This window comes from Anomaloglossus baeobatrachus, chromosome 4, assembly GCF_048569485.1.
Source record: "Anomaloglossus baeobatrachus isolate aAnoBae1 chromosome 4, aAnoBae1.hap1, whole genome shotgun sequence".
In the NCBI taxonomy this organism is placed as follows: domain Eukaryota; kingdom Metazoa; phylum Chordata; class Amphibia; order Anura; family Aromobatidae; genus Anomaloglossus; species Anomaloglossus baeobatrachus.
Genome location: NC_134356.1, coordinates 705,652,571 through 705,668,157, shown reverse-complemented (window position 1 = coordinate 705,668,157; position 15,587 = coordinate 705,652,571). Strand labels below are relative to the sequence as shown.

Below are 15,587 nucleotides of genomic sequence, written 5' to 3'. Positions count from 1 at the left end.
CATCTGGAGGTAATGGATTTCCCTGATTGTGTCACATACAGAAAAGTGCTGTGAGATATATGAGAAGGCACCGTCTCTTTTACAGGTACCAGTGGGTCTACTACACCTCAGGGGTCATCGGGACAGAGTGGTGGAACGGTCGTTGGTGAGTTGGATGGAAGTTTTATTTAATTTTTTTTCCCTTGCGCCTCCCTGAAGTAGATTGTTGATGATGATCACTCAGATATTTCTATCTTCCCACATCTTCTCTCCACCATGTTTTCTGCATATGTGAACCCCAATACGCTGAAGACTTCCGTGGTCATCAATCTAATTCTCCTAGAGCCACTGCACAAATAAGAGGCCCCAATCGTACCACAATTTAAAGCTAAACCACAAAAAGAGGCATTCAATTCCAAGCACTCACACACTGCCACTCCATGGAGGAGGTGACACTGATGGAGCCGCAACTCACACACTACCGATCCATGGAGGAAGTGACACACTGATGGATCTGCCGCTCACACACTGCCGATCCATGGAGGAGGTGACACACTGATGGATCCGCCGCTCACACACTGCCGATCCATGGAGGAGGTGACACACTGATGGATCCGCCGCTCACACACTGCCGATCCATGGAGGAGGTGACACACTGATGGAGCCGCCGCTCACACATTGCCGATCCATGGAGGAGGTGACACTGATGGAGCTGCCACTCACACACTGCCGATCCATGGAGGAGGTGACACACTGATGGATCCGCCGTTCACACATTGCCGATCCATGGAGGAGGTGACACACTGATGGAGCCGCCACTCACACACTGCCGATCCATGGAGGAGGTGACACACTGATGGATCCGCCGCTCACACACTGCCAATCCATGGAGGAGGTGACACACTGATGGATCCGCCACTCACACACTGCCGATCCATGGAGGACGTGACACACTGATGGAGCCGCTGCTCACACATTGCCGATCCATAGAGGAGGTGACACACTGATGGAGCCGCCACTCACACATTGCCGATCCATGTAGGAGGTGACACACTGATGGAGCCGCTGCTCACACATTGCCGATCCATAGAGGAGGTGACACACTGATGGAGCCGCAACTCACACACTGCCGATCCATGGAGGAGGTGACACACTGATGGAGCCGCCACTCACACATTGCCGATCCATGGAGGAGGTGACACACTGATATAGCTGCCGCTCACACACTGCCGATCCATGAAGGAGGTGACACACTGATGGAGCCGCCACTCACACATTGCCGATCCATGGAGAAAGTGACACACTGATGGAGCCGCTGCTCACACATTGCCGATCCATAGAGGAGGTGACACACTGATGGAGCCGCAACTCACACACTGCCGATCCATGGAGGAGGTGACACACTGATGGATCCGCCGCTCACACACTGCCGATCCATGGAGGAGGTGACACACTGATGGATCCGCCGCTCACACATTGCCGATCCATGGAGGAGGTGACACACTGATGGATCCGCCGCTCACACACTGCCGATCCATGGAGGAGGTGACACACTGATGGATCCGCCGCTCACACATTGCCGATCCATGGAGAAAGTGACACACTGATGGAGCCGCCGCTCACACACTGCCGATCCATGTAGGAGGTGACACACTGATGGAGCCGCTGCTCACACACTGCCGATCCATGGAGGAGGTGACACACTGATGGAGCCGCCGCTCACACACTGCCGATCCATGGAGGAGGTGACACACTCATGGAGCCGCAACTCACACATTGCCGATCCATGGAGGAGGTGACACACTGATGGAGCCGCCGCTCACACACTGCCGATCCATGTAGGAGGTGACACACTCATGGAGCCGCAACTCACACATTGCCGATCCATGGAGAAAGTGACACTGATGGAGCTGCTGCTCACACACTGCCGATCCATGGAGGAGGTGACACTGATGGAGCCGCCACTCACACATTGCCGATCCATGGAGAAAGTGACACACTGATGGATCCGCCACTCACACATTGCCGATCCATGTAGGAGGTGACACACTGATGGAGCCGCTGCTCACACACTGCCACTCTATGGAGGAGGTGACACTGATGGAGCCACCACTCACACATTGCCGATCCATGGAGAAAGTGACACTGATGGATCCGCCACTCACACATTGCCGATCCATGTAGGAGGTGACACACTGATGGAGCCGCTGCTCACACACTGCCGATCCATGGAGAAAGTGACACACTGATGGATCCGCCACTCACACATTGCCGATCCATGTAGGAGGTGACACACTGATGGATCCGCCACTCACACATTGCCGATCCATGTAGGAGGTGACACACTGATGGAGCCGCTGCTCACACACTGCCGATCCATGGAGAAAGTGACACACTGATGGATCCGCCACTCACACATTGCCGATCCATGTAGGAGGTGACACACTGATGGAGCCGCCGCTCACACACTGCCGATCCATGGAGGAGGTGACACACTGATGGAGCTGCCACTCACACACTGCCGATCCATAGAGGAGGTGACACACTGATGGAGCTGCCACTCACACATTGCCGATCCATGGAGGAGGTGACACACTGATATAGCCGCCGCTCACACATTGCCGATCCATGGAGGAGGTGACACACTGATATAGCCGCCGCTCACACATTGCCGATCCATGGAGGAGGTGACACACTGATATAGCCGCCGCTCACACACTGCCGATACATGGAGGAGGTGACACACTGATGGAGCTGCCGCTCACACACTGCCGATCCATGGAGAAAGTGACACTGATGGAGCCGCAACTCACACACTGTCGATCCATGGAGGAGGTGACACACTGATAGAGCCGCAGCTCACACACTGCCGATCCATGGAGGAGGTGACACACTGATGGAGCCACCGCTCACACACTGCCGATCCATGGAGGAGGTGAGACTGATGGATCCGCCGCTCACACACTGCCGATCCATGGAGGAGGTGACACACTGATGGAGCTGCCACTCACACATTGCCGATCCATGGAGGAGGTGACACACTGATGGAGCTGCCACTCACACATTGCCGATCCATGGAGGAGGTGACACACTGATGGATCCGCCACTCACACATTGCCGATCCATGGAGGAGGTGACACACTGATGGATCCGCCGCTCACACACTGCCAATCCATGGAGGAGGTGACACACTGATGGATCCGCCACTCACACACTGCCGATCCATGGAGAAAGTGACACACTGATGGATCCGCCACTCACACATTGCCGATCCATGTAGGAGGTGACACACTGATTGAGCTGCTGCTCACACACTGCCGATCCATGGAGAAAGTGACACACTGATGGATCCGCCACTCACACATTGCCGATCCATGTAGGAGGTGACACACTGATGGAGCTGCCACTCACACACTGCCGATCCATGGAGGAGGTGACACACTGATGGAGCTGCCACTCACACACTGCCGATCTATGGAGAAAGTGACACACAGATGGAGCCGCCGCTCACACATTGCCAATCCATGGAGGAGGTGACACACTGATGGAGCCGCCGCTCACACATTGCCGATCCATGGAGGAGGTGACACACTGATATAGCCGCCGCTCACACACTGCCGATCCATGTAGGATGTGACACTGATGGAGCCGCAACTCACACACTGCCGATCCATGGAGGAGATGACACACAATAGATCCGCCGCTCACACAGTGCCGATCCATGGAGGAGGTGACACTGATGGAGTCGCAACTCACACACTGCCGATCCATGGAGAAAGTGACACACAGATGGAGCCGCCACTCACACACTGCCGATCCATGGAGGAGGTGACACACTGATGGAGCTGCCACTCACACACTGCCGATCCATGGAGGAGGTGACACACTGATGGACACACTGATTGATCCGCCGCTCACACACTGCCAATCCATGGAGGAGGTGACACACTGATGGAGCCGCCACTCACACACTGATGATCCATGGCGGAGGTGACACTGATGGAGCCGCCACTCACACACTGATGATTCATGGCAGAGGTGACACTGATGGAGCTGACACTCACACACTGCCACTCCATGGAGGAGGTGACACACTGATGGAGCTGCCGCTCACACACTGCCGATCCATGGAGGAGGTGACACACTGATGGAGCCGCTGCTCACACATTGCCGATCCATGGAGGAGGTGACACACTGATGGAGCCGCCACTCACACACTGCCAATCCATGGAGGAGGTGACACACTGATGGAGCCGCTGCTCACACACTGCCGATCCATGGAGGAGGTGACACACTGATGGAGCCGCCGCTCACACACTGCCGATCCATGGAGGAGGTGACACACTGATATAGCCGCCACTCACACTGCCGATCCATGTAGGAGGTGACACACTGATGGAGCCGCTGCTCACACACTGTCGATCCATGGAGGAGGTGACACACTGATGGAGCTGACACTCACACACTGCCACTCCATGGAGGAAGTGACACACTGATGGAGCTGCCGCTCACACACTGCCGATCCATGGAGGAGGTGACACACTGATGGAGCCGCTGCTCACACACTGTCGATCCATGGAGGAGGTGACACACTGATGGAGCTGACACTCACACACTGCCACTCCATGGAGGAAGTGACACACTGATGGAGCTGCCGCTCACACACTGCCGATCCATGGAGGAGGTGACACACTGATGGAGCCGCCGCTCACACACTGCCGATCCATGGAGGAGGTGACACACTGATGGAGCTGCCGCTCACACACTGCCGATCCATGTAGGAGGTGACACACTGATGGAGCCGCTGCTCACACACTGCTGATCCATGGAGGAGGTGACACACTGATGGAGCTGCCGCTCACACACTGCCGATCCATGGAGGAGGTGATGTGGCGCCTTGGACCAGCCAGGTCGTCACAGGTATTACAACATACACCCCCACCCCGAGACAGGCACACCAGCAGAACACAAAACCCTTGTTGCCTCCCTCCAGGGGCTGATGTCCACACCAGGTGGGGTGGAGCCAGGCAGTTGGCCCCACCCACTGAGGAGTTCACAGTCCTGGAGGCAGGAAGCAGTAGTCAGATAGTGTTGAGCAGTGAAAGTGAGAGGAGCTACTGCTGGTGTCTGGGTGTGTGGCCCAGGCACTGACAGCAAGGTTGGCAGACGGTGGTGGCTGTCTGCAGGAGAGGCGGATCAACGCGGAACTGTAGGACCGGGTGTGGAAACACGGGGCTCAGTGGGTGCTCTCGTCCACTAAAACCCGCCGCCTTTAGAAAGACAGCGTGGCTCAGGGTTCATCCCAACTGAACGCCGGCCTCCTCAACCGTGGGCATAACACTACTCAGACAACACAGGGTGAGGGAACCACAATAATTAGACTTTATTGGATCCCCAAACAATTAACGGCACATAACACATAACCAGCAAAACACACAAATGTAACAGGCAACAGAGTCTCACCCTTCCGCTGGCTCACCAGGGATTTAGAATGTCCTTGCCTCAGAGGTTCCAGGGCCGCTTACTCCAATCCAGCAGCACCCCGCTTTCGGCGGGCACCCACCGAGAAAGGAATAGCGCCAGATTTAGGAAGCTGTGTGAGGTCTGCAAAGACTGTAGCCAGGTGACCAAATTGTCCCAACCTGGGTTTCTTCCTTAAGTAGTCCTTGGTTTGATGATACAATCCTGGCAGCCGGAGTCGAAATCCCTAGGCTGTGGATATGGTCTCCAACCGGAACCGGAGTCCCTAGATTGAAGCCATAAGATACCCTGATCCTCTAGTCAGCTCCGAAGAGCTTAGACTGGATCCATCAGCATTCATCAACCACCTGGTGGCTTAAAGAAGTCCCTTTTATAGCCACAGCCTTCCACTTAGATACACTGCGTCCTCATCAATTGGTTGGACATGAGCGCCTCTCCCATTGGATGAATCTCAAGCTGCATGGACAATATTCATTCAAATGATGTCTACAGAAAGACTGAGGGTATACATGTAGTCTGGGAGTCACCGACTAGACAATGGCTACTAAGTTAATCACATTAGCAATACACAACTACAATACAATGATTACTGGAAGAGTCTGGAGATACAATACGTCTGGCTTTCAGTGGCCAACACAATTACATGAGTCAACAAGAGTCTTGTAGAAACAATGAGGGGCTTATCCCCCGTCTATAAACAATCTATCATCCTGTCTGGCTGAATTTTAAGAAACTTTAACCCATGAGAGTCCATGTCGTCACATTCCTCCCCCTTCTTAATATTAGCCAGACATGATAGGCTTCCGATCATCCTTCTCCTCTTGACGGCATTGTCCTTTTTAATGGTAAGGTCAGCAACAGAGGCTCGCAACTATACACCTCCCGCTGATTACCTCCCCCAAGTTGAGCAGCCACATTGTGGACAAGCACTAAGGTGGGGTCCATGAGTTGGGCCTGCACAAATCTCCCACTATCAATCCCTCCCCAGTCAATAGCCACAGTGTGGTTAGGCTTACTCACGGTTCTTGGCTCAGAAGTGGATGATGGAGACCGGGAATGCAAACCATCCCTGGAAAAGATGTTAGAAAGATCCACATCAGGGTCCTGCTTGGCTTGGAGGTGGGTGATGGCTGCTTCAAACTGACTGGATAGTCCTTGTCCTAGGTCATTCTCCAAAATGACTGGTGTGAGCAGGTAATTCACAAGCCCCACTTTCACTTCCCTTTGAGTGGTATCCGAAACAACAGGCTTGGTGGGGCCATCTATGAACCCCACTTCAACTTCCTCCTGGCTAGTCCCCGAAACAACAGGTGTGGGGAGGCTGTCCATAAACTCCATATGGACCTCTTCCTGGTCGGTCCTTAGGTCCAAATGCACACATGCCAGAGGAATGTCTGAGCGCTGGTCCTCAGCCAGGGAGATGGATAATTGGGAATCTGGTACAGGGTCTTCTGGGGAAACAATAACTGGGCTTACCAGGGTAATGGAGGAACCAGTGTCTCATAGTCCCTGGCTCTTGACCGGCTGAGCTGGTAGATGGGCTCCAAGCATGCAGCCTCGGTTTTGGAGACAATCTTTATCTATATGTCCATGGCGCCCACATGTATAACAGCGCCATAGATTGGGCGAGTCACAGGCCCTGTTTGTAGTCCTTTGTTTTGGCGCAGCTTCTGCTGGGTAGCGGGACCATCCTTCTCGACCGGCTGGTGTTAGCAGTACTGCAGCTGGAATCCCATAAACATATTCCAGAACATAAGCCCTCTCTTCTCTTGAGGATCTAGGCCCCAATGCATCCAACAACGCTGTGGCTTGGGCCATTTTGGACAAAGTTGATTCCCGATTGCCACTAGATCCATGATGTGGCACATAGTTTAAATCCTCTGGGTCAATATCGGCGGGATCTTCATCGTCCTCTGCATCATTCTGGGCATCCCAACGGACTAATTTCTGGATCAAGTCTGACCGAGTCTCAGCGTTCCAGTAGATAATCTTTCGCCTCTGGCACAGATCCTGTAGCATCCATTTACTGCAGCGGTTGTAACTCCTCTCTTGTCCTTGTCCCATGGCTGAGCTGGTGGGGTTGGACATGGCAGCGTCCGAAACCTGAATGCCTCCCCTATGGCCTGCTGGGTATGCTTAAGTGCCTCCCTGGTTGTTGAGCCCTGGACGGTGTCCATGAACACCAGTCCGCTGCAGCTCCCCTGGGTAAACCAGGCTGAGTAGTATCCCACTGCTGCCACCAATTGTGGAGACACGGGGCTCAGTGGGTGCTCTCGTCCACTAAAACCCGCCGCCTTTAGAAAGACAGCGTAGCTCAGGGCTCATCCCAACTGAACGCCGGCCTCCTCAACCGTGGGCGTAACACTACTCAGACAACACAGGGTGAGGGAACCACAATAATTAGACTTTATTGGATCCCCAAACAATTAACGGCACATAACCAGCAAAACACACAAATGTAACAGGCAACAGAGTCTCACCCTTCCGCTGGCTCACCAGGGATTTAGAATGTCCTTGCCTCAGAGGTTCCAGGGCCGCTTACTCCAATCCAGCAGCACCCCGCTTTCGGCGGGCACCCACCGAGAAAGGAATAGCGCCAGATTTAGGAAGCTGTGTGAGGTCTGCAAAGACTGTAGCCAGGTGACCAAATTGTCCCAACTTGGGTTTCTTCCTTAATTAGTCCTTGGTTTGATGATACAATTCTGGCAGCCGGAGTCGAAATCCCTAGGCTGTGGATATGGTCTCCAACCGGAACCGGAGTCCCTAGATTGAAGCCATAAGATATCCTGATCCTCTAGTCAGCTCCGAATAGCTTAGACTGGATCCATCCGCATCCATCAACAACCTGGTGGCTTAAAGAAGTCCCTTTTATAGCCACAGCCTTCCACTTAGATACACTGTGTCCTCATCGATTGGTTGGACATGAGCGCCCCTCCCATTGGATGAATCTCAAGCTGCATAGACAATATTCATCCAAATGATGTCTACAGAAAGACTGAGGGTATACATGTAGTCTGGGAGTCACCGACTAGACAATGGCTACTAAGTTAATCACATTAGCAATACACAACTACAATACAATGATTACTGGAAGAGTCTGGAGATACAATACATCTGGCTTTCAGTGGCCAACACAATTACATGAGTCAACAAGTCTTGTAGAAACAATGAGGGGCTTATCCCCCGTGTATAAACAATCTATCATCCTGTCTGGCTGAATTTTAAGAAACTTTAACCCATGAGAGTCCATGTCGTCACACCGGGGTCGGGCGGTGGCCCGCCGGTACCGAACCGGGGAGCGAAGTGAAGCCAGCACACACAAGCAGGGCCTGCGGACCCCGACCAGGCTTGGAGCCGCCGTCAAAGGTCAAATCCGTTAGTGACCGGAACCCCAGGGGTTTCCTAACAGCCAAGACCCGATTGAAGGCAACCGTCCGACCAATAGCAGGAAATACAGCTACCGCCACAGTTAGAGTTCCAAGGGCCAGAGCCTGCGGGCAAAAGGGGCTCCTCCGGCACATATACGCTGGGGAGCGGGTTACCGGTGGGAAGCCATCGGAGCTAACATACACAAAGGTGCAGGGAAAGGCAGCCACCGCCAACTGTCCGGGAGAAGCCACAGCAGCCGGCTGCGGGACCCGTCCATCCAGCTGTTTGGTTTACCAGAGACTTTGCGTGCATCTGTTGCTGAGTGAGTACACCAATGCCATCCGGCACCGCGCTGAGCTGTCCCTGCGACCCTGCACCTCACCAACCCTGCCTCCCCGTCACAACACCGGGCCCCGGGACCACCAACCCCTACCCACGGAGGGGGAAAACAACATCCCAGCTGCTCCCTACCATCGCTCCCGGGATCCCCGTCACCAGCAGCGGTGGTGCCCCAACCTCACCACAACCCGTGGGTGGCGTCACGGACTAAATCCCCAAACCCAAACTACCCCTTTCACTCACGGGCGAGGAGCGCCGCTCGAGTCCCCGGATCCGGCCCACCGCTCGAGCCACCGAGCAGCAGCAGCAGCAGCGCCGGACCCGAGCTTTAGCGAGTGCAGCGCCCCGCCACCCGCGACAGTGACACACTGATGGAGCCGCTGCTCACAAACTGGCGATCCATGGAGGAGGTGACACACTGATGGAGCTGCAGCTCACACACTGCCGATCCATGGAGGAGGTGACACACTGATGGAACTGCCGCTCACACACTGCCGATCCATGGAAGAGGTGACACACTGATGGAGCTGCCGCTCACACATTGCCGATCCATGGAGGAGGTGACACACTGATGGTGCCTCCACCACCACCGATCCTTTGTGGTGCACTTATATAGTGCTGGGCAGCCCGCCTAGTCTAATAGTAAGGGCATCATGAATAGGCTGTAAGCTGGACACTGTGCACCCACATGTGTGAACGGCGCTCTATACAAGCCATTTGTGTGCAATTTTAATATTAAGAAATCACCCCCTCCATGGATCGGCAGTGTGTGTGTGGCACAAAGCGCATACTGGAGGAGACCCCATCGGTACGAAGCACATACTGGGGGAGACCCCGGCTGTACGAAGCGCATGCTGGAAGAGAACCCAGTTGTACGAAGCGCACACTGGGGGAGACCCCAGCTGTACGAAGCGCATACTGGAGGAGACCCCAGCTGTATGATGCGCACACTGGAGGAGACCCCAGCTGTATGATGCGCACACTGGAGGAGACCCCAGCTGTACAAAGCGCACACTGGAGGAGACCCAAGCTGTACGAAGCGCACTCTGGAATAGACCCCAGCTGTACGAAGCGCACACTGGGGGAGACCCCAGCTGTACGAAGCGCACACTGGAGGAGACCCCAGCTGTATGACGCGCACACTGGAGGAGACCCCAGCTGTACGAGAAGCGCACACTGGATGTTGACCCCGGCTGTACGAAGCGTACACTGGAGGAGACCCCAGCTGTACACAGCACACGCTGGAGGAGACCCCAGCTGTACGAAGCACACGCTGGAGGAGATTCCAGCTGTACAAAGTGCACGCTGGAGGAGACCACAGCTGTACAAAGCGCACATTGGTAGAGACCCCGGCTGTACAAAGCGCACGCTGGAGGAGACCCCGGCTGTAAAAAGCGCACACTAGAGGAGACCCCGGCTGTACAAAGCGCACACTGGATGAGATCCCGGCTGTATGAAGCGCACACTGGAGGAAACCCCAACTATACGTAGCGCACACTGGAGGAGACCCCAGCTGTACAAAGCGCACACTGGAGGAGACCCCAGCTGTACAAAGCGCACACTAGAGGAGACCCCAGCTGTACAAAGCGCACACTGGAGGAGACCCAAGCTGTACGAAGCGCACACTGGAAAAGACCCCAGCTGTTCGAAGCGCACACTGGAGGAGACCCCGGCTGCGCATAGAGCACACTGGGGGAGACCCTGGCAGCGCATAGCACACACTGGCCTGTATTACACACTACTACACCTAACTACCACATCCATGCGATACAGACACTACTATAATTTCAGCACTGCTCTAATCTTCTTTACATCACATGGTACCTTTGGTACTCTTGTTGCAGAATTGCTATGCGAGGACTATCTCAGACCAGTAGTGATTAGTGAGGGTCAGTCATTGTGATTTTTCCATTTAGGCATCCTCTACTTGGTGGAGACACCCATGACTTGGGCACAATCCCGGACCTTCTGCCGGACACACTACACGGACCTGGCCTCCATAACTTCCATTGAAGAACAGACTAGTATTGCAGCCTTTCTCTCAAACTACATTCCCAATACTGGATTTTGGTTTGGGTTGAAGAGAAATCGTTTTTGGGGGAGTTGGTGCTGGAGTGGCGGTCAGAAATGGGGAAAATATGTATTCTGGGGAGAATCGGAACCCAATGACCCAATATCAAAACCATGCGGACTCATCTCAGGAGACCCCAGTAAAAACTTCACCTGGGGCTCTGAGTGCTGTGGAGAGAGCCTACCCTTCATGTGCTATGGAGGTTAGTGTATACACATGGAAAAAATAAGTGCCTCCCATGTACCCATCTCATATATTATCACGTGGTACATATTGTCATCAGCATGAGATAGTAAGCGTTATTGGTGATGGACTATCAAGGTGAAGAAGACTGTAGTGTGGGTGAGGATGACACTGGTGATGGTGGGTGAGAATGATAAGGCGCATGGTGGTGGATGAAAGCCGAGGAATAGCATAGTGCTAGTGGGTGAGATGACGAAGAGGAGTGTGGCAGTGGTGGGTGAGGATGACAGGGAAGATTGTGGTAGTTATGGGTGCGGAGGAGGTTGCTGATGTATGAAAAAACTAGGAGGAGCATACTACTGGTGGTAAGGATGACAAGAAGGACCCTAATGGTGGTGGTAAGTGAGAATGATGGAGAGGTGCTAAGGAGGAACATAGTGGTGGTGGATGAGAAAGACAAGGAGAAATGTACCGTTGGATAAAGATAACGATGAGGAGTGTGGTAGTTGTGGATGCAGAAAAGGTGAAGGCTAGTGGTGCTGGGTGAGAATGACTAGAATGAGCATTGAGTTGGTGGGAAAGGATGACAAGGAGGAGCGTGATAGTGGGGGTGAGGATGACTAACAGGAGCGTGTTGGTGGGTGAGGATGTTGATAAGAAGCACAGTGGTTAACACTAGAACTACTGAGGTAGTCATTTTGACTACTTTGCACTATGTATTTCTATATAGGTGTCATGAGTCCAGTAGTTCTAGTGTTAAATATGATGAGATGGTGGTTGAGGGTGATGAGGAAGAGTGACTCGCCCACCCCAGGGCTATGGAACACCCGGTGCCGGGCCGGACTAGTCCGGTGGTGGTCAGTGGTGGCTGGGCCCGGCTCCGTGGCCCTGGTGGGTGTCAGTAGAATATGTGGCTGAAGACTTTAAGTTTGTGTTCGTGACGCCACCTGTGGTATGCGGCTAATAAGCCGCCGCTGCTGTGTAAGGCCTCCGGGGTGATGAAGTGGCAGCAATGATGGTACTGCTCCCCACAGGTGGAGCGGTGCCCCGGGACACAGTTGGTGCTTGTGGAAGTCTATGGTGTTGTGTGACTAGCACGGTGCAGGGCCGACAAGCAATGAAAGAAACAGGCACAAACAGTAGTCTCTTTACCTTCTCCTCTTTTACTCGGCAGTCGTTTAGTCCAGGGAGACCGTCACAGGTGGTAAAGATGGTCCGGCCGGCCTGGAAGTGCCTTGGGTGATCTTTGGCCAGTTGAGTATGAGGCCTACTCCTTAATCTTTCTTTGCTGTTTAGGACACTGCACTTTGGGTTAGCAATTGCCCTCTTGCTGCTGGGACCGGTGGTTCGTCCCTTCTTCTGTGGGGTAGACTGCGCAGGCCCTCTCTGGTGCTTCACTGCTGGAGTCCACACCAGGCCCTTGGGATGCAGCTGTACCCTCAGTTTGCTTCTGGGCCAGGGGCTTGCAGCTCCCCTGCCCTCCGGATTCAGCCACCAGGGATGGATTTTATGCCCTGGCAACCACAGACTCCGATGTCCGAATCTTCTCTATGCCTCTCTGCACCTCTTGCTTCACTGGGCCAAGCTATTCCAGCTCTAGGCCCCAGTTCCACAAGGCAGCACTACTCTCTGTCTGTCCTTTTTCACTCCTGTCTCCAGACTAACCACTACTTCCTCCCTTCAGCCAGACTTAAGGAATGCTCCCTGAAGTTCCAGGTTCAGAGCTCCCCCTGCTGGCCGGAGGGAGAACTCTGTTGGGTGTTAACTTACTGGCCAATAGATCTCCCAATTACCTCCAGGCTCAGCATTAACCCTTTGGAAGGGCAATGCTGTTGTGGCGACCAGGTCCTGGGGCGCCACACTCCCCCTTAGTTAAATTCAGTACTCCCGGACTGTAGAAACAAACATAACATGTTAGAACATTTCATCCCATTATGGGAGGCGCATTACTTGAACGTTACAAACTTAAACATTACTATAAGAGTCCAGTGTGGCTCCCTGCCGGGTGTCCATTACACTGCTCCATGGGGGACCCGCCGCGATCAAACCCCCAACGTAGGCTCTGGGCGTGCGTCAGAGCATTGATGACCCCACTCTATGCACGCCGGACGGGTTTTTCTTCAGGGGTGTTGAGCACACTGGTGCTAACTATGAACAATTTAGGTGTTGGCCACCCATAGTCCAGTGGCCCAATTGTCCATTTTCGCAATCAAAGAAAAAGAAAAACATTTTGTACACAACATTACAGACAGTTCGCATAACTATTTACATTCTAATAAGTACTCCTTCTTTTTCCCTTATACAGTTGACTCTCTATACCTTGGAGGGGGTTGTCCCCGAGTGCTGCGTTGAGACCTGCGTAGCTCTGGTGTTTGCCCCTGACTACTTGGTGTGTCTTCTACCTCAGCACTACAGGTAGGCCTAACCCCGATAGGTAAGCGTGATGATTGCCTATGTGGTCTAAGAGTCGCCAAGGGTATGACAGGTTCACCACTGACAGGGGGTTGATCCTCCTGTTCCACTGCTGGCGTGTCATCTCGTGTTGGAGCGGACGGTTCTTTAGGTGGATCCGGAACCTCTTCTGTTTCTGGCTCGACCAACTGCGGGAACGTCAAAACTGGTACCACTATGGCATTGTTTATTCGGGTCCAAGTTTTGGGGAATTTTCCAAGGATTGTTTGGATCATCTCCCCTTCTTTCTCTTGACTTTGGGGACTTCCTTGTACTTCTTCCATTTCTCCTTGGATTCTGCACCGTTCAGGGCACGCTTTCAGGCGGTCTCGGGAGACTGCTTGATAGGTCTTGCCTTCATCCTTGCTTATGAGGCATACCTTACTGTTGTCAAAGTTGGAGGGGATAATGGTGTAGGGCTCGTTTTCCCACTGATCATCCAATTTGTGCATTCTCCGCTTCTTCTTGAGGACTTGTTCTCCAGGTGCTAAGGGAGTTGCTGGGGCTGTTTGATTGTAATGCTGCTCTTGTCTCGTTCTTGCTTGAGACAGGGCCCTCTCTACGCATTCTTGGACCTTGCGGTACCGCTGCTGCCGCTCTGTATCCCAATCTTCCATTTCCTGAACCGCCTCAGGTGACACAGTCCCCATCTCAAAGTCTACAGGTAACTTGCCAGGTCTGGCTCGCATCAGGTAAGCAGGGCTGCAGTTGGTCGAATTTACCGGGATATGGTTGTACAAGTCTACCAGATCTGGTAACTTTTCTGGCCATTGGTTTCTTTCTTCCAAAGGTAGAGTCTTGAGCATGTCAATAACCACATGGTTCATCTTCTCGCACAATCCATTGGTTTGGGGGTGGTACGGTGTGGTTCTGATCTTCTTACAACCGTACAGGTTACAGAACTCTTGGAACACTTCTGCCTCGAATGCAGGACCCTGATCAGTCAGTACCCTTTCGGGGTAACCGTGAGGTCGACAAAAGTAGGCCTGAAATGCTCTCGCTGCTGTTCTGGCTGTCTGGTCCTTCACGGGCACTACTACCAGGAAACGGGAGTAATGGTCCACAATGGTGAGGGCGTACACATAGCCTGACCGGCTTGGTGTTAACTTCACATGGTCCAGGGCCACCAACTCCAGGGGCTGCTTCGTGACAATTGGCTGTAGGGGAGACCTTTGACTGGCATCATCTTTCCGCCTCAGGTTACATGGACCACAGTCTCGGCACCACTTCTCGATCATCTTCCTCATGTGCACCCAGTAGAACCGATCACGGAGTAGGGTCTCCAACTTCTTCCACCCGAAGTGTCCTGCGTTATCATGATAAGCTGCTAGGACCATTGGAGCATCCCTCTGTGGGACCACTATCTGCCAGACGAGTTCATTCGTGCGCCAGTTAACATACCTCTTGCAGAGCTTGCCTTGGTAGGTGAACAGTCGTCCCCTCTCCTTCCACAGCTGCTGGGCTTCCTCTGGAGCGTCTGGGCCAAGATGGGTCTCAGCTTGCGCTAGCTTCTCTTTGACCAATCGCACGGCCGGGTCACCGTTCTGTGTCTCTTCCCAATTATGGTGGAGTAATGGGTTGACCGAGACCTCGTGCTGGCTTGAGCGCTTCACTCCCACAGCATGCTCACACTAAGAAACACCTTGGTGATGGAAAGCCGGTAACTCTATCTCTTCGAGTTCATCCAGGTCTTCTCCAGACTCGGGTAAGTGAG

At 53.5% G+C, this 15,587-nt stretch overlaps 1 protein-coding gene across 1 annotated transcript in view; it reads left to right on the top strand.

Annotated features, from left to right (window-relative positions):
* Positions 1–15,587, top strand: part of LOC142303071 (putative C-type lectin domain family 20 member A) — a 40,275-nt gene that overhangs the window by 14,319 nt on the left and 10,369 nt on the right. The window contains exons 3-4 of the mRNA XM_075344167.1: positions 11,013–11,041; positions 11,085–11,441. Of these exons, the coding sequence (XP_075200282.1) occupies positions 11,013–11,041; positions 11,085–11,441 (386 nt within the window). The remainder of the gene's footprint in view (positions 1–11,012; positions 11,042–11,084; positions 11,442–15,587) is intronic.